General features: G+C 38.8%; 1 protein-coding gene across 1 annotated transcript in view; it reads left to right on the top strand.

Annotated features, from left to right (window-relative positions):
* Positions 1-23,830, top strand: part of ptprn2 (protein tyrosine phosphatase receptor type N2) — a gene marked incomplete at its 3' end in the record, with an annotated part of 132,853 nt that overhangs the window by 34,779 nt on the left and 74,244 nt on the right. Inside the window, exon 2 of the mRNA XM_056244497.1 lies at positions 20,901-20,951. Coding sequence (XP_056100472.1) covers positions 20,901-20,951 — 51 coding nt within the window. The remainder of the gene's footprint in view (positions 1-20,900; positions 20,952-23,830) is intronic.

The raw sequence follows: 23,830 nt of genomic DNA, 5'->3' as shown, positions 1-23,830 counted from the left end.
TCCTCAGTTGTCTCCATCACTACTGACGGTGCGCCCTCAATGACGGGAAAACACAAGGGTCTCGTAGCTGAAATGCGAAAAATCTCCCCTGACTTGTTGGCATTTCACTGTATTGTGCATCAACAAGCACTATGCAGCAAGCTCGTTGATGGATACTTCGTGGAGGTTATGAACACTGTGGTCAAGGTGGTCAATTTCATTCGAGCGCGGCCTCTTATGCACCGCCGTTTTATTACGTTGTTGGGCGAACTGGACAGTGCTTACGGAGACCTCATTCTGCACAGTGAAGTGAGATGGCTAAGTCGTGGAAAAGTCTTGCATCGCTTTCTGGCTGTTCTCCCCGAGATAGTAAACTTTCTTAATGACATTGGCGAGGGAGAAAGATTTCCAGTCTTGAGAGACAATGAGTGGAAAACAAACGTTGCTTTTCTTTCAGACGTCACAGCTCACCTAAACAAGCTGAACTTACAACTTCAAGGTGAAGAAAAACATGTTGATGACCTGTTGAGCTGTGTTGAGAGTTTCAAAATGAAGCTAGGGCTGTACACGGCACAACTCAAAGATGATGATTTAACTCACTTTCCACTTCTGAATGACGTGTGTGAGGGTGTACTGGACATACAACAGAAAGAACGATTCGTTAAAACTCTCAGTCAAATGCAGGAAAAATTCACCTCACGTTTTTCTGATTTTGAGAAAATAAAATCTGCAGGACATTTCATCAGAGAGCCATTGACTTTCCCTGTGGAAAAAATCAAGGACTTGGCTGCAACTTTCGGTTTGTCCCGCCGCGCACTCGAAGATGAACTGATGGATGTTCAGGCAAGAGGACACAGCCATACCGCGCAACAGTCATCCTCAGTTACAGAAATGTGGCGAAACATCTCTGGACAAAACCTCAGATTATTAAGTTCAAAAGTGCTTTCCATATTTGGGTCGACATACATTTGCGAACGCACATTTTCTGCAATGACGCGCATCAAGTCACGTTTCCGTGCACGTCTTACAGACTGCAACTTACAGTCACAACTTCATTGTGCTGTTACTCCTTTTGAGCCAAATTTCACCAAATTGGTCTGCTCCCGACAACATCAGGTGTCTCATTAATGGTAAGTAGAATTATACTCTCTAATAATAATAATAAATCTAACTGTAATCATTTAGATACCTTAATGCTCAATATCTTAGTTTGCATTGGTGACGCCAAATGTAAATGATATGCGGCCCGTGAAACTTGAACTTAGACATAGTGTGGCCCACTGAAAAAAAAGGTTGAGAACCACTGCCTTAACCGAACAGCTTTGGAGTCATTGTAATGTTTATATTACTGATTTCGTGTTGAATGGTGGTCATCTCACACCCCCCTGGTGCCTGTGAGCCGCAAAACCACCCTTGCAACTTTGGGCCGGCGAGCCCAAAAAACAGATCTGATAAAATGAGCATCAAACAGAAATAACCCGGCGCCGTATACATGTGGTGTTGGGCGCGCGCAGCTCTTAAAGGGGCCATACCTTATTTTCACTCGTTACAGCGTCCATCCTACTGGTACCGGTGTACAGGGGGAGGGGATCCGGCCGTGAGTGCGAGCCATCTCTGCGTGAATGCTATTCACGACAGTACAAGTGCTCCACAGCTACTCTAGGGGTCGCTGTTTGACAAAAACGGAATTCTTACTGAGTGCTGCTTTAAAGCGCAGGGTGACGGGTTGCCAGATATCACAAAAAGAGCTAAACAAGCCCCTTAAAAACGCAGTGTAGCCTATAAGCAGACATGGCAAAAATGTACCGGGGAACACATTTAAACATAACTAGTATTACTATACAAAATTAAAAGGAAATAACTAATTTATCATGAATAGAATAGTTCAATATAAAATATTCAGATATTATAAACTGTTGATGAAGTAAAGCATAACATGAGATTGAAAAATTATTCAGAAACACTTTATTTAAAGTTTCATTGCACCTATGAGTTGTATTTTATATCAATCAGTTGGGGGCAGTTCATCTAAAAGTTGATGAGTGTGTTTTGTTTATATTTAGCTATCTAAATAGTTTACCAAATAAGTAACCAAATAAGAGAAACAGAAAACAATGTGAAGTACTTTTCATTTCTACAGTATTTGGGTTTATTTATTATACAAAGCCCTTTTGTCGATTTTTCGAGAATAACTACATCGTGAAATATATCGTTACCGTGAAATAAAATTAGTCATACCGTGAAATAGAATTTTGGTCATACCGCCCACCCCTAGGTGGGAGTATGTAATCCAGATCTAACTCCTCCCCCTGGATTTCGTGTTCTGCAGTGAGGACCATCTCAACTGGGAAGGTCATGGCAGAAGCTTCATTTTGTGCTCCGTAGCACATTTTTGTGTTGATTTTGATGTTTGTTGTTGATGTTGAATCATTGTCCTGATGGAAGATCCAACCACGGCCCATTATAAGATTTCTAGCAGAAGCCGTCAGGTTTAGATTTTTTTAATCTGTTGATATTTGATATAGAATGCCATGTGTCTGAACAAGATGTCCAGGACCTCCAGCAGAAAATATGCCCACAACATTAAAGCTGCAGTCCGCAGCTTTTCCTCTTTGTCGCCATCTCTGTTCGAAATCTGTAATTGCAGTTATTCGCGGAATTATCAACTTTACGTGAGTTGTAGTTCGACACCCTCGACATGGCACAGCGCGGATGAACACAATGTTTGAGGAGACTGTGAGACTGTGAGGCTGTCAGTCACTGCGCTGATGTGGATACTGGCATTCAGAATCACAGATTATTCTTTTTGGAAGTATGACCAACAAGAATTTTCACCGGAAAATGTCATCTGAACTAGTAAGAAACATCCACTTTTGTTCTGGTTCTGACATTGCAGTAAATCATGGTGATTAAAGCTAACAATCGCTTATAAGTTATCATATCACGCTAAACCGTGCAAATGATACTTTGTTCACAAATTGTTAATGTTAACAACGTCAGCATTGTGTGACTACATGTAATGTCCTTCCGATATGTATCCTTGTTTTCGCATGGGCCGGTTGCAGTCTCTTTTTTTCTGTAAGTTAGCCACTCTGAAAAAAGTCTTTTGCATTTTACACCGGGTGAATCTGCAGTTGTCACTGGTGATTGTCGTTTGAACCTTTCTGGATCCGTCATCAAATTGATAAGTTTAATTATATCAAGTGCTGTGAGAAAAGGCTATAAATCTCCACCTCCAGCATCCTCACACGCAACATAGCCTACTAGCCGAGACTCCTTCTTTATGTGTACAGATGTGACGTAATGACGCAAAGACATGCTCGAATCTCCCGCGGAAATCCACCAGTACCACTGGAATTAAAAACATTATTACAAGCTTACCATTTTGAATCGAGCTAAGGCAAGCAGATAGTTTTGAAACACTGGGTGGTTATGTATTTTCTCAAATATGTATTTTGTATAATTTTTAACCCCAAAAAAGCTACGGACTGCAGCTTTAAAGATCCAACGGTATATTAAATTGTACACATGGGGTACTTTTTATCCCTGTGTGCACCAAACACATCTAGCGTGTTTGCTGCCAAAAAAGCTTTTTTTTTTTGTTTCAACTGACCACAGAACCCTGTGCCGTTTGAAGTTCCAGTCATGTCTGACAACTGAATATGCTGGAGTTTGTTTTTTGAATGAGTGAGGAGTATTTTTCTTGAAACCCTCCCAAACTCTCCTCCTCACCATGCATTAAGACAATAGTCTATATTATATTAATGCAAGAATATATGTGTCTGTATATATATTCTAAATGAAAGGAGAAATGCATGAATTTGTTTACACAATTGTTTACTTAATTCAACCTATACCGCAGAACAAGTTTAAAACATTTGAAGATGAGTATAATGTTCATGCAGTTTCATACTCCTCAAGAAAAGGCGATGCTCTGTGTACATGCCCACTAGCAGCAATTTAATCAGTTAATCAGAACTCCCATAGAGAATTGTGCTTATTGTGTTTTTTGCTTCAATTACCAAGAAAATTTACATGTGCAATTGTTTTTATACTGTTTTGTTCTTTTAAGATTGCTTTGTATTCTTTTGGGTAGCCACTTTTTAGGAAATTCATGACCAAAGAAAAAGCAAAGCAAATATTTAAATAACGTGGTTCTGATTAAGGGTGGAAGAAATGCATAAATCATCTTAAAGATTTAAAGAGTTAAAGAGACCCTGCTTAACTATCACTCCAGTTTAAATTGAACTGAATTTATAAGTACAAATGTACAAAACTGCTTACTTTTTTATATACTAAAGCATAAAAAAGAGAAGGACCTGAGTTATTGGGAGTATTGTTCTTTGGAGATTGATATAATTGATTCTTAATTAGGCCTAAGTAATTATTCTCTTTTGAGGATAGAGGGCTTATATTATTAATGCTCACTCTATATAGTTTTCTGATTTTCTTTTGAGAATTAAATATATGCAGTGTTTCCGCTACATTCATTCTGCCGTGGCGGGCCGCCACACCTAAAATCATCCCGCCACGGCTGCAGCTTCTCGGTCCGATATTGTTTGTGTTATTGTTAAGCCCCACTAAAGGCATACAAAACATTGTAAAGCACCATAAAGTTTTCACACTATATTCCAAGACTTCTAAAGTCATTCAATAGCATAATGTGAGGTAAAAATGTATATTTAAGTCGTTAAGTTAAAGTTAATGGAAACTCATCTCTCCTCAGTCATTCTCCTTTCAGCATTCAAACAGCACGTCGCGTTCGGTTACGACAGTAACACGACGACACTCTCTTCAAGATCAATGTTCCCTTTATACTATATTTGTAGATAAAGGTCTATAGTTTGCATAAAATTACTTTATCTTGCTGGAGTTTATAGCGCTTTCTAAATCACATTCCTTTCTCCCGGGTGTCTGTTACTACAGCACAGCACTAGAGTAGAGAGCACTATGAATTGTTCTTCATGCGCACTGTAAGTTAACTGAAATTTAAAAATGTTAAAAGAAAAGGCTTAATAAACTGTTGCATAGATATAATACATTAAGCAGATATAATCTCTTCGCTTTGTGCTTTGAACCTTTCAATGCGAAGCGCTGCACGCTGTGACTTCGCGTTACTTCAAGTGCATCATTCTGCGCATAATCGCTTTGCCGCTCTTATTGGCGCCTTTCATGTTATAATACTTAGGGGAGGTTTAAACACCTGGGATAAGGGGGCGTGGCCAATGGGAATATCACTCATGGGCCACGCCCCTCCCCCTGGCGAAATGGGCCTGCCACCACGGCTGGAAAAAATCCTAGAGGAAACACTGATATGCATGATTTGCAAATATGTATAATACAAAATAATTGTCAATTGGGAGTTTCATTCTGGTAGTGTTATAATTTAACTGTGTAACTTGTTATAATTTGTCACCACTAAAGTTTTTTAATGAATCCTGGTTCAGGATGTCAATGTTCTCTCTAGTAGCTACACATTCTTTACAATCAACACCTTAAAATGCAAAACAAGAAACAACCAGGGGTGCGTTTCCCGAAAGCATCGTTAGCCAACTATGGTCGCAAGTTCCGTCGTTACCAATAGAGTTCAATGGGATTTGCGACCAACTTGCGACCATAGTTGGCTAACGATGCTTTCGGGAAACGCACCCCAGGGCAGTTCTCTGAGGAACAAAATAGGATCTATAAGTCTCTACTAGTGTTGTCACGATACCAAAATTATTGTTTCGATACCAATACCAAGTCAAGAATTGCGATTTCGATACTTTTCCTGAAAAGGGAGAAACACTCAAATATCATTGCTGTGCTTTATTTTAAAACTGGGACAACATTCTAATCATATAACACACTAATAAATGAACATATGAACAGCATATAGGCTATATTAACCATTTGAACAAAATATGAAATATGAAAAATATAAAAAATAAATTAGAGCAATGACATTCAAGGTAAAAAAATAAATAAATATAGCAGCATTATCTCAGTTATCATAAGAAACATAAGATTTTATCAATATCAATGCCACTGACGATTCTGCTTATCGATCCGATTCTTTAACGATTCTCTTATCGATTCCTGATAGCACTGTGTGGAAAAAAGTAGTCAAGGGGGGGGGGTTATTTGTTTTAAAAACTTACACTTGAGTAAGCAAACTGTAGCCTACTTTTTATGTAATTTATGAAACCTTATTACAAAGTGTTAGCGATTAGTTATACACCGATTCAGACAGATCAGTTGTTTTAACCATTCATTAAAACGAATCGGTTCAAATGAGTCATTAGTTCGCGAATTGGATGTGTCATTATCGGACGTGTGCGCGTTGTGTGATTATCCCAGCGGGTAGGACATCCCACAAGATTTGTGTCATCACAGAAAACATTTCATGACTGGATAGTTTTTTTCGTTTATTTAAAGTGTGGTTTATGTCAGCTGAATGTGCGGAACGCTTTTCAGAGAAGATAAGGCAACGTATTTTACCACAATTTACTCCTAGCGGTAATTCAGGAAAACATTTTTTTAATTAATTTGATTAATATGTGCGAGGGAGAGAGAGAGAGAGAGAGAGAGCAAGACAGCGCTTAGTTTAGAGACGGTGAAGCCTTGTTTATACTTTCGCTTGGCTACGCAGAGAGAGAGTGCGCGCGCGCGACCGGGGCTCTCTCGCGCTCTCTCTCTCTCTGCGCTCGTTCAGTTCACGCGCCCTGTCACACGCGCATGAGGAGAAAAACACAGACGTCCATAGGGAGGCACTGGAAGCGTGCGTTGCACACACCAACATGCAATACTCTCTTACAAATCTGGAACGCGGTCATTCTTAGAAGTATCGATACTAATAAATTTAGGTATCGTGAAGTTTTTAATTTCCGAGTATCGCGATACTTTGAAGTATCGGTGCACCGTGCAACACTCTCTGCAAGAACTCCTGCCACGGGTTCTTTCAGTAACAATGGATACAATGAACACTAGAGAGCTATATGGCAATTTATCTGTTCAATAAAATACCTTACTCACATGTTGAGTAATAAAAACGACATCTCTGTGTACTTTTATAACATTTCAAATCCTCACTTCTCGCTATCCTCGAAAAGTCAAGCAAATGTTGATTCTCGTTTTATTACAAGCTCTGTCGCGTTCTCTCTTTTTTGCCAGCGGATTCTCCTCTGTTCTGCGTTTGTTTAAAATGGGTGATTCCTCTGAGGTTTGAGATTTAGCTGATCAACATTTCTCAGTCGTTGTGACAAATAACCTGACACTTACACACCATACATGCGGTTAAGTAGCAGGAGCAACTTTTCTCTGTTTATAGATATTGACAAGACATGCACGGGCTAGTGACGTATGTACACAATTTATATTTACATGGTCCGACAGGTCTAAAATATAACACTTATAATAGGCTTACCATTGTGAATCAGGGTAAGACAAAAACATGTTTTGGGACAAGGATTGGTAATGTATTGTCTTAATATTTAAATTTAGTTAATTTTGAACCAAAAAAGTTACATGGTGTATCTTTAACGTTTTCCCCGCCAAACACGGGATTTTCCGGGTTTTATGAAAAAACGCTTCCCCGCCAAACACAGAATTTTCCGGGTATCCGTGTTTTAGGTGGTATACGGTAAGGAAGACCCTTGCGCATGTTTTGAAAGAGTACGCAACTCAAAGATCAAAGAAACAGGCTGCGATCGTCTCAAACGTGCAAAGGTGAAGGAGTGGAGTAGAGAGAATGTAGACAGAAAATGCAGAGGTATACGGCTGATCAAGTACTGGAGGTGTTGATGGACTCGGAGACCGATCACTCATTATTTGATCATTCTGAATCTGATTGGGACGAAGTAGTCAGTGAGAAAGATGCACATGTTGTCACAGAAAGTTCTAGCCATGGACGTGCCGCAGATAGATCGTTCACCCGTCGATCTGGACGAAGACAAAGTTCACCTGTGTGTCGAAGATTGCACAGTGACAATTCAGACTGTGATACTTCTGACAGTGAGTGGACGCATTCAAGGCCACGATCTCATTTATCGTCCCAAGGTGCCAGAACGCTTAGAGGTAAGACAAGATAAGAAAATATCTGAGAAAGTGTTCTATCTTTATGGGATTATATATATATATATATATATATATATATATATATATATATATATATATATATATATAAACACTATAAAATTTGTGTGTGAGTGTGCATGCATTTATGTGTGGCTGTGTGCATAAATATGAGCGTGTAATGGCCAAATTGTTTCTCTCTTTGTGCACATTTACCACATAATATGTATTTAAATATGTGTGTGTGTATCTGTGTCTGTTTATTGAAAGTAATTCCAATTCATATAATTATTTACAGGTAGAACACAGTGAGGCAGAGGCCGGATGCATCAAGTACATCAACATGGTGCTGCTGGTGACCAAACAAGGGCCACTTTGATCCATCCAGCTGAAGAAGCTGAACCTGATGATCCTGAGTGGCATGAAATTAACGGCCAGCCAAAAAACATCCCCTTCACTGAGAATCCTGGGCCTATCGGTGATGCTGCTGCTCTTGAGTCAGAACAACCTGTAGACTTTACCGAGTTGTTAATTTCTGATGTACTGATTCAGAACATTGTTGATCAGACCAACCTGGATGCAGATCAGTGTATTCAGGGTATGGATGACACTTCACAACATGCTAGATATCATGCATGGAAGCCTGTCAAAGTTTCAGAAATGAAAACTTTCATGGGGCTCCTTTTTCTCACTGGTATCATTCATAGGCCTGAACTTGATATGTACTGGTGTATAGATGACATGTTAGCTACCCCCTACTTCATCAAGGTCATGCCTCGCAACAGGTTTGAAATCATATGGAGATTTCTTCACTTCAATGACAATACAACAAGGCCAGACAATTGTACTGACAGGCTGTACAAAATCCGCCCTGTCTTGGATCACCTTGTGTCCAAATTCCGCGAAATGTATCAGCTCAAGTCAAACATTTGCATTGATGAGGGGATGTTTCTGTGGCGTGGGCGCCTAGCTTTCAGAGTGTACAATCCCAAGAAACCCATCAAATATGGAGTAAAATCCTACATCTTGTGCGATTCTGATACAGGGTACTGTTTTAACATAAAGCCCTATTGTGCGGAAAAGCGCTGCCCTGGGAGACACGGTTGTCTCTCTTCTTGATCGCCTAGTAGGTCATGGCTACAGATTGTTTATGGACAATTTATACAACTCTGTACGACTGTAAGCACCTACTTGATATGAAAACCCATGTATGTGGTTGGTATAATTAGGAAAAACAGAGGTGAACTGCCGGTCATTGTCAGAAATGCTGACCTTAGGATTGGGGAAACAATCATGCGTCACAAAGAAAATGTGATGGTCTTGGCATGGAGAGACAAACAAACAGTGAAAATGGTTACAACATTCCATCAGAACAACATGGAACGTGTTGAGGTATGGCAGAGAGGCCACCAAGAAGATTGTGGAATACAATCATGAAATGAATGGCGTTGACAAACTAGACCAAAACATTGTGTACTACCCTTTTATCAGGAAGTCACACCAGTGGATGAAGAAATTTGTCATGTATCTGTTTCAGATCAGTTTGTTCAACGCTTTTGTCATTTACAAAGCGAAAAACCCACAGGGTAATTGTAACACTCTTCTCTCATTCATCCAGAGTGTTATAAAATCATGGACCAGCCAAGAGTATGCTGGTGGTGGGGAGGAAAGTGTTGAGCCTCCAACTGAAAACACTCCAAGAGCACCATACAAGACTGACCCAACCAACAGGCTGAATGTCAGTTTTGCTGTTCATGAACTTGTTCCAATCCTGCCCACTCCCAAATAGCAACACCCAACCAGAGGATGCAGAGTTTGTGTACGTAAGGGTTTTTGCGGAAGGAGACCTCGTTCTACTGCAAAAGTTTTGGTGTCCCCTTACACCCTGGGAAATGTTACTCTGTACCACTCAAAAGCAAATTACAGTGCCTAAATTTGATATATTTTACATTTATTTATAATTTAAATTTCTTTTGGAAGGTTTTATATATGAAGGAAATGACATCTGAATGTATTCTGCTTGGAAATGCACTTGTTAGATAGAAATGCCTTTTTCTCAGCTTTTTGTCCAGAATGTTGTGTTTTTGACAAAAACTACCTCTGTTCAAGTGGCAATAAAAAAAGAACAAATGAAGATAAAATAAAATATGTTTAAAAGAAAGAGGCTCAGATCTTTATTTTGATATATAGCATCTTTATATATTCATAGAAGAAAATATTCTGCGGGCCATTAAAGTTTAGCGAAAATCGTCAAAAACTCTGGCGGTGGCTGGCAACTTTTTTTAAAAACGCTGGCGGGGAAAGAGTTAAAAAATGTTTTTTTTTTAGCTGTGACTTTTTGTTCTCCCTTTTCATTACGTTATTAAAAGTTTTTTTTTGCCTTCACCTTGACTGAGGTGGCTTTTAATGAGACTCAGTGAGCACAAAACTCTCCTATTCAAGATGCGCTATTAATTTACACTCAGGTCATGTACCCTGTCTGTGTGGCAGAGTATGCAGCTGCAAACAACACTGCTGCTTTTCCATTCCACTCTCATTTCCCCTTTCCCTCTCTCTTTTTCTGTCTTTTCTTTATATGCCTCTTTGCTTTACCTAAAAGCTCATTCAGTAAGGTACACCAAGGGACAGTGTGAGTCCGAAAACAAGCCAACATAAGGTTGAAGAATAAGAGAGTTGTGTCCTTGGCATATGTGATGATTGTTGTAAGAAAGAGAAGGGATAGTGTCTCTTAATTACATGTTTTGTATGATTGGTACACACCTAAACTGTTACATATCATTCCTCCAGTAAGGATATTCAAAAATTGAGGGTACAACAGCTTGTCACTAGTCTCCTCCCTTTTTGAGAATGGGGGTTAAAATGCACTATTCAAACTTAAATGGTTGTAATTCAAGAATGCTTTGGAATATATACATAAGTGTGGTCTTGTTTTAAAGGAAACACTCAGCAGATTATTGCTGAAGTGAAAACACTTCAAAAAATGAAAGTATGAAAAAGTTATGGAAGTTTAAATTTACAGTAAATCAAATATACTATACTATATTTTATTTTATTTTATATAAAATATATATTTTACAAAATATTTTTTACTCTAAAATTACTATAAAATCAAAGCCATATATCTAACCAAGTTATGTTCCAAATTTGAAGCTGATGTCACAAAAATTTAAGTTCCCATGAGATTTTGTTTAGGCGTAGTACCAAAAATAGCCACCGGGTGACATACATTCCATTGAATTTAGTTGTATACATTCTGCCTTAACAAATTAATACATTTCTGTCCAAATATCAATTCTGTCACAAAATTTGGAACCTTGAGACTTAGACCTTTCTGACAATGTGTTTTGTCAAGATTAGAAAAGGAGGAGGAGGAGCCTGATAAAATAATTTAGAGTACCGTTTCTATGGTAAAGCAACGTTCAATTTCAAAACGGTTTTCACAGGATGAATTCTGAGTTTGTAAGCTTTCAAATGATACCTAATTTATGATAACTACTAAAATATGTGAAATATTAAAAAATATATATATATATTTTAGAGGATAATATATACTTTTTAGAGGAGAATATTATATTATAATTTTTTATTGAAAAATACTATAGATTATATGTATGATGCAGATTTTTTTGAGGTGCACTCTTGTTAAAAATCCATCGGTTAGGCTACTCTTCCTACATAATTTGTAGCAAAAAAACAGCAGTCAAATATCTATTTAGCAGTCTTAGACCTTTCCAACAATATATAGTTTGTCATAATTAGATTAGGATTTAATAGTAATATAGCGAAGTAAAGTTAGGCTTCCCGTATACGGGATGGTGACAGTTAAGGGGTTAAAAGAGACACCTTTGTACTTTATCAACCCCTAAAGGGAGGATATTTGTATACTTATAGTAAAAATATGTACCCTTACGTATATTCATTGGCCGAATTTGAAGGATCGTCAGGATGAAGTGACCCTGAAAGATGACAGGTCTGCTTCTGTGCTTGTTGGTAGAATAAAACATCTAGACACTTTCTTGAACTATTTAAGAATTTTAGCATATTTAAAGCAATATAGCATTTCTGAGATTGAGTTTATAAATCATTTTGGATATCTCCTTAGATCTGACTCTAATCTATAACAGTATTGAATAAAGAAAGTTTTATAACAAACTAAAACATAAAGAGTATGCTTTTATTGCTTGTGTGGTTCAAGAAGAAATCCATATAATTCCAAAGGATCCATGAAATTTGTACCTGTAGTCGTCATTCATGACCACTGCTTGTCTGAAGCTCAAGTTCAAAATGATTTTGACTCAAAATTCAAGTCAACTTTAAGTGTTAAAAAATGTACAAATATTAGAGTGGGTAATTATAACATATTAACATACTATATGTGGACCTTAATAATCCATGTGAATATTTTTGGTACTTCATACAGTAAGTCAATGATTTTTATTTAGCTATTTACAATAAAATGGTACAAGGAACATATATTCAACACTTCCATAAATATAGTAGACTATATAAGGTTCCACTTATTAAATATCTCTAGAGCGCCACAAGCTGTTGGTTGATGAATGTCATATTCATACCAATAGTGCTACCATTTAACAGATGTTGTAAATATGCTGAGAATAACAGAATGTGTAATTATATAGCAGTTAGTTTAATTTACATCCATATTAAAATAGTCTACAATGATACCAGGACAAAAATGATTAAACAAGTACAGTCATAAGTTAATAGAATCCCCTATCCTCCATGGATCATAGTGATGTGAATTCATTTTTCAGAATTCAGGTCACTTGGCACTGGTTATTTTTAACCCCACCAAAATCCATTTCCACGCCACATGTAGTTAAGATGGTAGAATTAGTATGTAGTGCAAACATTTTTTTTCCCCACCAGAGTCGTGCATATAAACAATTATTTAGCATTAAAAGTAATTGGATATCCATAAAAGACATGCAAGTATAAATCTCCCAACCCTAATTCATACCATCATCATTCAGTATGCAGTTCTGCTGGCTTGCTTTAATCACCATAGAATGAGGCTTCACATACACTGCTGTTGTTGTTCATCCTCAAAGACTGAACCTCTGGGGAAATGAGGCACTGTGTGAGTGGTGGGTGGGTTAAAATGGATTCTTCATAAAGATGTCAGCCTGCAGGCTTCAGTCTAAGCATCTTTCTATGGGAGGGGTGAAGACTCAGATGTACTCAGCACCTGGTGTGCTTCCTGTGGCTCAGAGAAAGAAAGGAAATTTTCATCAGACTCGAGCACAAAATGTAATCTGTACTAGAGTGGTGCTTGCTAGACAAAGATAACTGTAGAATTAATTAAATGTTTGTTTAAAATGTATTTAGATCTTTCTGTGTGACACTGCTGATGCAATTGAAATCTCGGGGTTTGTCATCTCCATTGGAACTTGTGTTTTATGAATGCTTTAAATCGACAAGCTCCTCCTAAATTACTGCAACAGGCATGTCTGAAAGCATGATGTTGAAAGTCAGCAGTCAAGTTCTGGAGGTAAAAAATCACATTCATTTTCTCCAGGGGAATTGATTTTTTAACAATAACTTAAACCTTTAAGAACAGACCTACTGTGAGTCATGAAGTTGTTAATCATCAATATAAACTTGTTTGAATTCACCATGAAATCAAAATGGACAATTCTTATTTTTATTTATTATATATGATTTATCTGTGCATTATTATAATCAAAATAACTTTCCCTCCCTCTTGACATCTCTTCTCTGATGACGTGTTTAATGGCACGAAAACGGGAAAGCCTGTCACTCACATGAGATCACACCAATAGCAAACCACAATAATCTAACAATCCAACCAATCCTTGATGGACAAACTCAAGTCCCGCACTACATTTTTTTCTCATTCCACAAGCCATTTTGCTTGGATATAATTGTCACAATAGGGAAGAAAAGACTATCACAGTTTTCATTTCATGCCGACTTTAACAGTGAAGTTCCTGATGAAAAACTGCATTACATGATTTTGCGAAAACTCTCCATCAATGAGAGGATTTAAACAAGCAAATTGCACCAAGACAACTCTTAAGTGCCCGCCCACTCCCATGAACCTCTGCGATTGACGTAATAGTCATTCTCCCTACACTCTAAATGTATTTATACCTAAATATTTGTATATATGCATGTCTTGCAATAAACAAATTTTTTTTCAGTATATAATCAACATTTCATCAGTCATTCACAAGACTTCAAAGAATTGTAGTTTATTCCCTCATTAAGCACACAGTTTTGTGCATCAGTTTGTAATGTTGTGATTCACCTTATAGTCCGTGAGGCGGGGAGAAAATTGGTATCAAAAAGGGCACCAATTCTAAAGGTTATTTTTCAAAACAGGCATGCCCCCTGACCACAAAAATGCATGATAACAGTGCCATGTAGGTAGCTTAAGCCTTAAGGTATGACAAATACCAATTTTACATTTCACTGTGCTGAAAAATTCTAATTATACGAACTAAATCTCAACATTGATAAACTGTTATATTGACATATCTATTGCTTTAGATCTTCTCTTTTATGATGAGATATCACTGTGAAATTAAAAATAAAATAAAATATATATGCTCTTTAGGACAGAAAATATACAACAAAATAAGGAAAATATAACACAATTTTGGAATTATATTAACACAAAATAATATTTTGTGCAAATATGGTTCAATATATCTCCCTTCGAACGGTCATATGTATTGCGTAGCTATACGCTATGGGGAACCAACCCAATCACGCTGTGCTATGATAAGAGCAACGACATCTTCTGATGTCAGGATGCTTGCATAAGGGTCCGAAGCAAGGGCCTTTTGGCATGACGTGTTGAACGGTCAAAAGCCCTAATTATGATGGGCCTGGCTCACTGAGGCTGACTTCATCACACAGAAATGATATGTGCCTGCAGTGCAGGGACTTCCAAGTTATAAAACCTGGCGTAGATGGACTGCGAGGACCAGCCGGCCACTATACATATATTGCCAATAGATACTCCACTGGACCATGCCCAGGAGGAGGCCATGCCTCTAGTGGAGGGAGCTGTGATGCCTATGGGGCATTGCAGGCCCATAGAGGCATATGCTAAAGCCATAGCATCCACCAGCCATCGGCATAATCTTTGCTTTGTGATCAAGCACTGTGCGAGCACCTGAAGCTCATAAAGAGCTGCTCTGACTGTTTGTACTGTATCAGTGACACCTCACATAGGTTTGGGTCCTGGTGACACTTCACATAGGTTTGAGTCCTGGTTTCTTGCTGAGCACCAGCCAGAGAACACAGACCACTTAAGAGCATAGAGGCGTCTTTGTGGACGGAGCTCTAGCCTCATTGATTGTGCTCAGGACACTCGCTGGGAGCTCCACTAGCTCCCGTCGAGGGGCCACACATTAAGGGCCCATAGTTTGGGACGGGGGGTGCCAAATCTTCCTGTTCGTCTAGGTCTTTCCTCAGGGGTATTGGCCATGGGGCTGCTGTGAGCAGCAGAATCAACTCGGGGAACCAAGGTTGGGTCCGCCAGAGAGGGGCCACTAGTAGGACTGAGTGTCTGCCCTCCCTGATCCTCTTTATGACCTGAGGGAGGAGCAAGACTGGAGGAAAGGCATACAGGGGAAGGCTGGGCCATTCGTGGGCCAGCGCATTCCTGCTTTTCGAGAAAAATATTGGGCAGTGAGAGTTGTCTTTGGAGGCAAAGAATTTGACCTCTGCCCTCCTGAAAACACTCCAGATAATTTGAACTGTTTGGGGATGGAGGGTCCATTCCCCTGGGGACACATTGCCCCGGGACAGCATATCTGCTTCCTGGTTCAGTTTCCGTGGAACATGCATTGCTCTCAGCGAGCGCAGGTTGTTTTCTGCCCATAAGAGGAGACCCCCCCCCTGGCAGTTTATATAGGACACTACTGTTGTGTTGTCCGTGTGGACCAGGACATGGTGACCTGACAAACGTGGTAGAAAGGTTTTAAAACCACCAGCAATTCTAAGCAGTTGATATGAAACCGTCCCTCCGTGCTGGTCCAAGCTCACCCCTGACTCCAAGAGACTGGGTTTCGACCAGGGCTCTGGTGCAGCCGTGGTTTACCCTGATATAGAGATGGCTTGAGCGCCATGATTGGGGGGAAACCTGTGGTTTTAGCCAGTACTGCAGTATGTGTAGCATACTCTGCGGACGTACTTATGAAGCAGAGGCCATGAGGCCTAGCATCCTCAGAAAGGTTCTGTGGGGACTCTTGGTCCCCGCTCTAAACGAGCTTGCGAGTCGCTGAATAGCCAGAGAGCGTTTGTTCGATAGCCACACCCTCATTGCAAAATTCATTCTTACCTGTTAAACGGAGGCATTTACAGACTGGTCTTAAGTTTAAAACAATGAGTTAAAGCTGTACACCACTATGTTTTCTGCAAAAAAAATTATCACAATAACAATATTTTTTAAACAATTTAAAATTTCGACAAAATTCCAACCTAGATATCACCAAGTATGAATGTTTTGGTACCAAAAATAATGAATTATAGAAATAACCGACCGTAAATGGAATTTGCCAAATGTTTGGGGGGTCAAACAAAAAATTGGTGATTTTTTTTTACCTTAAGCTACCCACTAAGAATTGCTATCATGCATTTTTGTGGTCCAGGGACATCCCTCTGTTGAATAAAAAAGAGTAGCATTGGTGCCCTCTTATGAGACAAATTTCTGAAATTTGGGGGTTTGCCTCACGGACTATTATAGCTGGTTGATTTGGTTCATGGCTTATAGCTTTTTAAACTTTTTTTTATTTTTTTCCTATGGGAAAAATTCATATGAAAAATACTTTTTGTTTTATTATGCAGTATGTAGCTAGTAATTTGCGTGTACTCCTAAATTAACTGACAGTTGATGTAGACCCAATATCGAGGGAGGGCTCAATTTCTCAAAATTCATATCCCTTGTGGCACACCGTAGACTCGCTCTCGCATTACATCCAAACGCAATTGCCACCGTCTTGCATATCATGTATCGTTTGTAGTGAAAATGAGCTCAAACTCATAGGACTACAAAATTCTTGTTGCTAGACCAATTGATTTGTACATGGTCTGGACATTTGTTTTCTTAGCAAAAGCTTTAATTATATTATAATACCTTGATAATCTTGTCTGGGTTTATTTTGTCATTATCACCCCAAAAAATAATGATACCTTACATATTGTCTTCTCATCATTATACAGTATTGTTACTGACAATTTCTAACATGCACAAAACAAGTGTGGAACGTGGTAATCTATTGCCAAAGTGTTTCTCTTTAGTGCGCTGTGCCATGGGAGACCCTTGTCTTCCCTATGATGAAAAAAGAAAAGAAAAAGCTATTACTGTTTAATTATGTTTCCTTTTAGTCAACCTCAGGAGCCAACAAGCACAGGCCAGCCTGCGTGAGTGGACACTCTTCCGAGATAACAAATGGTTTTGTCGACCTGATTTAGGAGTTAGGAGCAGGCAGAACGCGCTTTATCCAGACAGACGTCGGTGTGAGGAACGGGGGTAATTAATATGGAATGCTGATGAGAATTCTGACAAGTTCTAATAAAATAGGCTGAGTGGTTTGATAAGACTTGAGTGCCCAGGAGTAATTACTGAGCTTTAAACAGTGTGTAGAGCAGAGTTTAGTGTGGGACTGTCTTCATGTTTAATATAATCTTCCCCTGACCCTCCCTCCACCATTGACAGGCCATTTATTACAGCCAGCTTTCTGATTCAGCATGCCAATAGCTGCGCTTCACTTCAACTCTAATATCTTTTAGGATGATTTTCTGAGTAGATATGAGGTGTTTCGCAGACTTTATTTTGCTCTAGTTTGTTGATTCTTCATTTTTGGGTCGGCAACAGTGACATGAACCTTGGCTCTTTTATGAATTATGATTTTTACACTAATGACAGCTGTGAGGGCATACAGACAGGAAAAGAGGAAGACGGATAATAAAGCAAATGTGTAGGTTATAAAGTCATCTCAGAGGCTTGAGAAAGGAGGAAAAAAATGAAACATTTCTCTACTGTGAACAATGTAATAAATGTATGTGGTAATGAAAAAGGGAAAGACAAAATGAGAGCTCTGATTTCTCTCTCTCTCTCTCTCTCTCTCTCTCTCTCTCTCTCTCTCTCTCTCTCTCTCTCTCTCTCTCTCTCTCTCTCTCTCTCTCTCTCTCTCTCTCTCTCTCTCTCTCTCTCTCTCTCTCTCTCTCCCTCCCTCTCCCTGTCAGGGACATTTGTCTTTCCCTTGTGCTTTATCAAAAGACAGTTTCTAAAGAGTCCCTTGGCCATGTGCACGGACACACACACATTGGCACATGTACAAAGCTTGGTAATCTTTCCTCTTGTCACCTAAGAGCTCCCTTTCAGTCCTGTCTCCATGGAGACAGCAAACTGTTTTGTGTCACAGTTTATGTTCTGGTCGGTTCAGCCTCAGCAGTCTGTGTGTTCGCATCTAATCCTGCCTCATCTCTCTAGAAATGATGTCCACTATAATTACAAAAACTTTTTGTTATTTTCTTTTTTCGTTATTTCTGAATTATTCTTACTCTATGTACTCCGCAGATGATTCAGTGGAAGGTGGTGCTTAGTGCTGAATGACTCTATATTGAGGTCAATGAATAGAATCAAGAGCTGCTCTTTGCACTGAACCATTAAAGGGTTAGTTCACCCAAAAAGGAAAATTCTGTCAGTTATTACTCACCCTCATGTTGTTCCAACCCCGTAAGACTTTCGTTCATCTTCGGAACACAAATTAAGATATTTTTGATGAAATGTGAGAGCTGTCTCACTCCTTCATAGGCTGCTAGGTAATTGCATCTGCCGTCCCAGAAAAGTTAGTAAAGACATCGTTAAAATAGTCCAAGTGACTGCAGTGGCTCAACCTTAAGTTTATCAAGTGACAAGAATACTTTTTGTGAGCAAAAACAAACAAAAATAACGACTTTATTCAACTATTAATTTTCTTCCGTGTGGGCCTCTGACGAGAGTTCACGAGAGCGCCAGGACGCGTGCGCGAGAACTAAGAGGATGACGTCATGCTCACGATCATTTGATGGGAAAGTGTGAAAGGTAAGCCATTCATTTTGCGGCATTGGTAAGGCACTTTTACGTTTTCTCGTTGGTTTCCCATGGTTCAGACATCTAGGAAATACACACTTTAGAACAATTTTAAACACTACATCGAGACCCATCTGCATCATCCTCTCAGTTATCGCGCATGCGTCGTGGCGCTCTCGTGAACTCACGTCAGAGGCCCACACGGAAGAAAATTAATAGTTGAATAAAGTCATTATTTTTGTTTTTGGTTTCCCAAGATTTTCAAAAGATGGCGCCGCCCATATAAACGGCCTCAAAACCGTTATTCAGAAAGTCTATGGGTGACGTCACAGATGCTTTGTCCATTTTTTTTACAGTCTATGGGCAGAAAGTATACAAATGGTTGAGGGTGGAAATATGCTAATACGGGACAGTCTGTCAGTGGTCGTGGGCGGAGCATGAGCAATATGACATCATATTGCTCAGAAAATCCAAACGGCTTGATTATTGAGAGTGTTTAGGCTTATTGATGATTAAAAAAAAGGAGTGAATGGATTTTTTTCATTGTATGGTGGTTGTGTCCACACACAGCAAAGATACATTGGTGAATTTTGCATCCGATGACCCCTTTAAAGACTGTGAATGACAGGAATTCTGTGGATCGCAAACTGCAGCACTTCTCTTCCTCTTTTTTCATGTGTAACAACTTGTCCATCTGCTATTATTATTTTATATATCACATTTTCTCTCTTATTTCTTTTGAAAATGTTCTGTCCCTTCTTGTTTTTTCCCCTTTATTGAGCTACTGATCTACTCAAAAAATGTCTTTGTAAGCTGTTTATGTAAATAAATGACACATTATAATTCATTAGAGTGCTAAATTTAACAGCATAAATTTACAATGCTGATACACAGTTCAACACCATCGGGATTTATTACTACCCTTGGATTTAAGCGTGGGATTTTTTCTGCATGTTATTACACTATTACGCCAGTAGGTGCAGAGTGCCGACAGGTGACTTTCTTTATAAGCGAGTCAATGATTCATCCACTCAATCGATTTATTCAGAAACTAAACAAATATGAGTCAGTCATTGAATCATTTACTCAACCGATTCAGTCAACAACTGTGTCTCATTTGTCAGCCGCATTGATGCGGTCTCATTTCAGAAAAGTAACCATTATTCCAAAGTAATTTACAACTCGCAAGAAATAACAGTCAATTTTATAATGGTTGCTTTTCTGTAATGAGACATTTCGATGACCTATGTAGCCGACAAATGCGACTTCCGGAAGGGTTCAGCCTTCAAAATGAGACACAGCTGAATTAATAAGGAACTAAACAAGTGAGTCATGTGCTCAACCGATTCATTCCGCGATACTAGGAACGCCGGAACTGTGTGTTGTCCAGAGACGCGAAACTGTTGCTGTACATTTAGCGCTGGTGAAGCAAAATAGATTGATGATATTGCTTCTAAAATGTAAGTTACTCAATACTAACTTGTTTATTGAACTATTGTATAGCTACTGGAAACAATATCACACTCGCAATCGCGCTGTTGCATGCGCTAAAAGTGACAGCATCTAGTGTCGCACCAAAGCGTATTTATCAAAAATAAGGTTATTTCAAAGCTTTTTACTGCACAAATTAGAAGTCCTGCTAATTAGAAGTCGTACATGGCTGATTATTTGCGGGTTGCATTCCAAATACTGATCAGTAGAAAACTGAGGGGCTGAACAAACCGTTTTTATGAATTCCCGCACACTTTTCATTATGGCTTTCCATTACAATAATGATTTTTATTTGATTTTTTCACAGGATGTCTGTTTGAAGATGTGGTATGTGAGTCGTATGAGGTCTGCATCAACGGTGAGTCGTAAAAAGATTACATTTTCCACCAAGTATTCTTTCAATTTGAAATGCAAAAAATAGATAAAGTCTCTTCCAAAACGAGCTGTCACTCTACTACCTACAATGAGCTGCACAGAGTGTAACTATCTTTAATTTTTTTTTAATGATCTCATGTTAAGATTTTTTTGGGGGGGGGGGGGGGATATTTTCTCTTATCATACTGACACTTTAAAAACTGCAAAACATAAATGTCGCAAAAATAAAGTTCAGAGATGGAAGTAAATGGTTTGTGTGTGTGTGTCCTCAGTGTGCTATTAGCGAGAAGTTAAGTATCAAGTTAATCTAATTCTTATTTTATTTTATTTTATTAACAGTAGCCTATTTATTTGTTTAATACAATCTAATCAAAGTTTATTTTGAAATTATGTTTTAATTAGGTTAAATTGTGAAATTCAACCAACCAGTCATTTTCCAGGCTTATATCTGCACTGATGGGATGTAATTGTATGTTTGGAAAGCAAGACAGTGCTTCTCATAGAATCTCGGAAATAAGGAAAACTTGAAGGAGGATTGATTATGGACGGTAGTAGCCTATTGTAGTGATTATAGGCTGGATTGTCCATTTTATGAAATGAGGCCAGGCAGTAACTCTGTAAGACTAGCTATCAACATTTCTCATATTGCAAATAAATGTATATGTGTAGCCTTAAGAGAGAAAGTGAGGGACTGAATGGGGACTTGGCTGCGAAGAAGACCTATCAAGTCAAGTCCTTTCAAGTGCAAGCAGATGAAAAGATCCAATCAAGGTTTAGCTGTCGGAAAGATGAGATTTACCTTGCACCACCTGATTGCAGATTGTTTTGTTTGACTTGAGCTTCAGCATTGAAATTCTACTCTTCTTGGCTTTGTGATTTTCATGATTATCAAGTAATCCAAAAAGTGTTTTGGTGAGCCAAAGACAAATTTCCACCCCGTTGGATGATAAAGATATTTCTATTCTATTCTGTTCTATTCTATTCTATTCTATTCTATTCTATTCTATTCTATTCTATTCTATTCTATTCTATTCTATTCTATTGCAAATGGTGTCTTGTCAACATCTAGTGCTTAAAGGCGGCATGAAATGGAAGTTGCTATGGTCTTTTCTTCCTTACTGTGATGTATGTGCAAGTGAAACAGCTTCTTGAACAAGAAAAAATGTAGGGCGGCACTTGATTTTGTCCATCGGGAATTGATTGGATCATTGGATGATTGTAGTTTAATATTGCTATGATCTCATGTGAGAGACATTTTTGGGTGTTTCTCAAATGGAAGGCTGAATCCTACCGAGACTGCGTCCTTCCAGGCTTGTAGGCTAGTTTCCTCCTCAGCAATTAAACGCTAAAATGAGGCGGTCTAATAAGCGTGCATGGCTATGTCACACATGTTCCCGCCCCCACGTCCATCCATGGCACGAAAATATTATTAAAACTTAATTTTGGAAAAATACTTCATCACAAATCTTTATATTAACTAGCTTTCTATTAATGCAATACAGTGAATGACAGTTGTCTGTGGTCTGCCAGTGGCTTACATTATTGTCAGTTTTGTGTTAAAGGAACACTCCGACTTTTTGGGACTTTAGCTTATTCACCATATCCCCCAAAGTTAGATAAGTCCATACATACCTTTTTCATCTCCATGCGTGCTGTAACTCTATCTGACGCACCCACCGCTAGCCTAGCTTAGCACAAAGACTGGATGTAAATGGCTCCAGCTAGCATACTAATCCCAATAAGTGACAAAATAACGCAAACATTTTCCTATTTACATGTTGTGATTTGTATAGTCACAAAGTGTACAAATAACAAGATCAGATATGAGACACAGCCATCTTTTAACCGTATAAATATTGGGAACTATATTCTCAGAAGGCGAAGCACTGCTACTTGGGCGGAGTGATTACCGCAGCACCTGAGACGCACCGTGATGAGGAGCAGAGAGTTCGTTCAGAGTTGGAGTATAGGGTCAGCAATTACTAGATAGAAAAGCATAGTTTATCATGGGTGTTCACTGTATTGTTAAGAGCTGCGACAATAAACAGTGGAGACCAGGTAATACCATGATGTTTCATAGAATTCCAACCAAAAACGCTGACCTGATTAATAAATATCACAGAACACGAATAAAGAATTATTATTACAGGAATCGATATATTTTAAATGCAATTTATTACAGCTGAACCAAATGTATTCAACAGCATATAATACAGTAATGTTAGATAATTGCATTACAATAGGCTAGAATAAGGGGAAATTAATAGCACAAAGCAAATTGTTTTTGCACAATGAACCCACAGACAGTAGCCTACCCGTACTGGACAAGGTCACTGTTTCTCAAAAAAAAAAAAAAAAAAATCCGATTCATTAGCAAGGTGAAGGCTACAGTCCTGAGTTTACCTCTAGCTCCGCTCATTTGTTACTGGGGCGATAGTATAGAGCGCGTTCGTGACAAAACAATAGATGTTATTCGATCTGTATCATCAATGTTTGCGGCGGCCATATTGTTGACATAGAAACCACGGCAACTGTCAGTCTGTCAATTGACAAGCGAGGCAGCGTCGGTATTATCCATGGTATTATCACTGTATTTTTATTTTTTTAAACAGCGTGATGGTGTGTTGTGTAATACACGGCTGTTCTAACAACAGCAATAAGAACCCCGGAGTTAGTTTTTATGATTGCGATAAGTTACCGACTGTCAGAAAACGTGAAGGGAAGGAGACAGAGTTGAGCCAGCGCAGGAGAGGCTAGCTAGGATAAATAGGCTAAACTTTCAGCCAACTCCCCACAGAAAAGTCTGTTCCCATCATTTTACCACAGGTTTCACACATAATCCGTGTGCAATGCGTGTGCGGT

Source organism: Rhinichthys klamathensis, unplaced genomic scaffold (assembly GCF_029890125.1).
Source record: "Rhinichthys klamathensis goyatoka isolate OS25496 unplaced genomic scaffold, OSU_Roscu_1.1 h1tg000993l_1, whole genome shotgun sequence".
Taxonomy (NCBI): domain Eukaryota; kingdom Metazoa; phylum Chordata; class Actinopteri; order Cypriniformes; family Leuciscidae; genus Rhinichthys; species Rhinichthys klamathensis.
The sequence above is the reverse complement of the archived record's forward strand: the minus strand, read 5'-3'. Positions and strand labels throughout refer to the sequence as shown.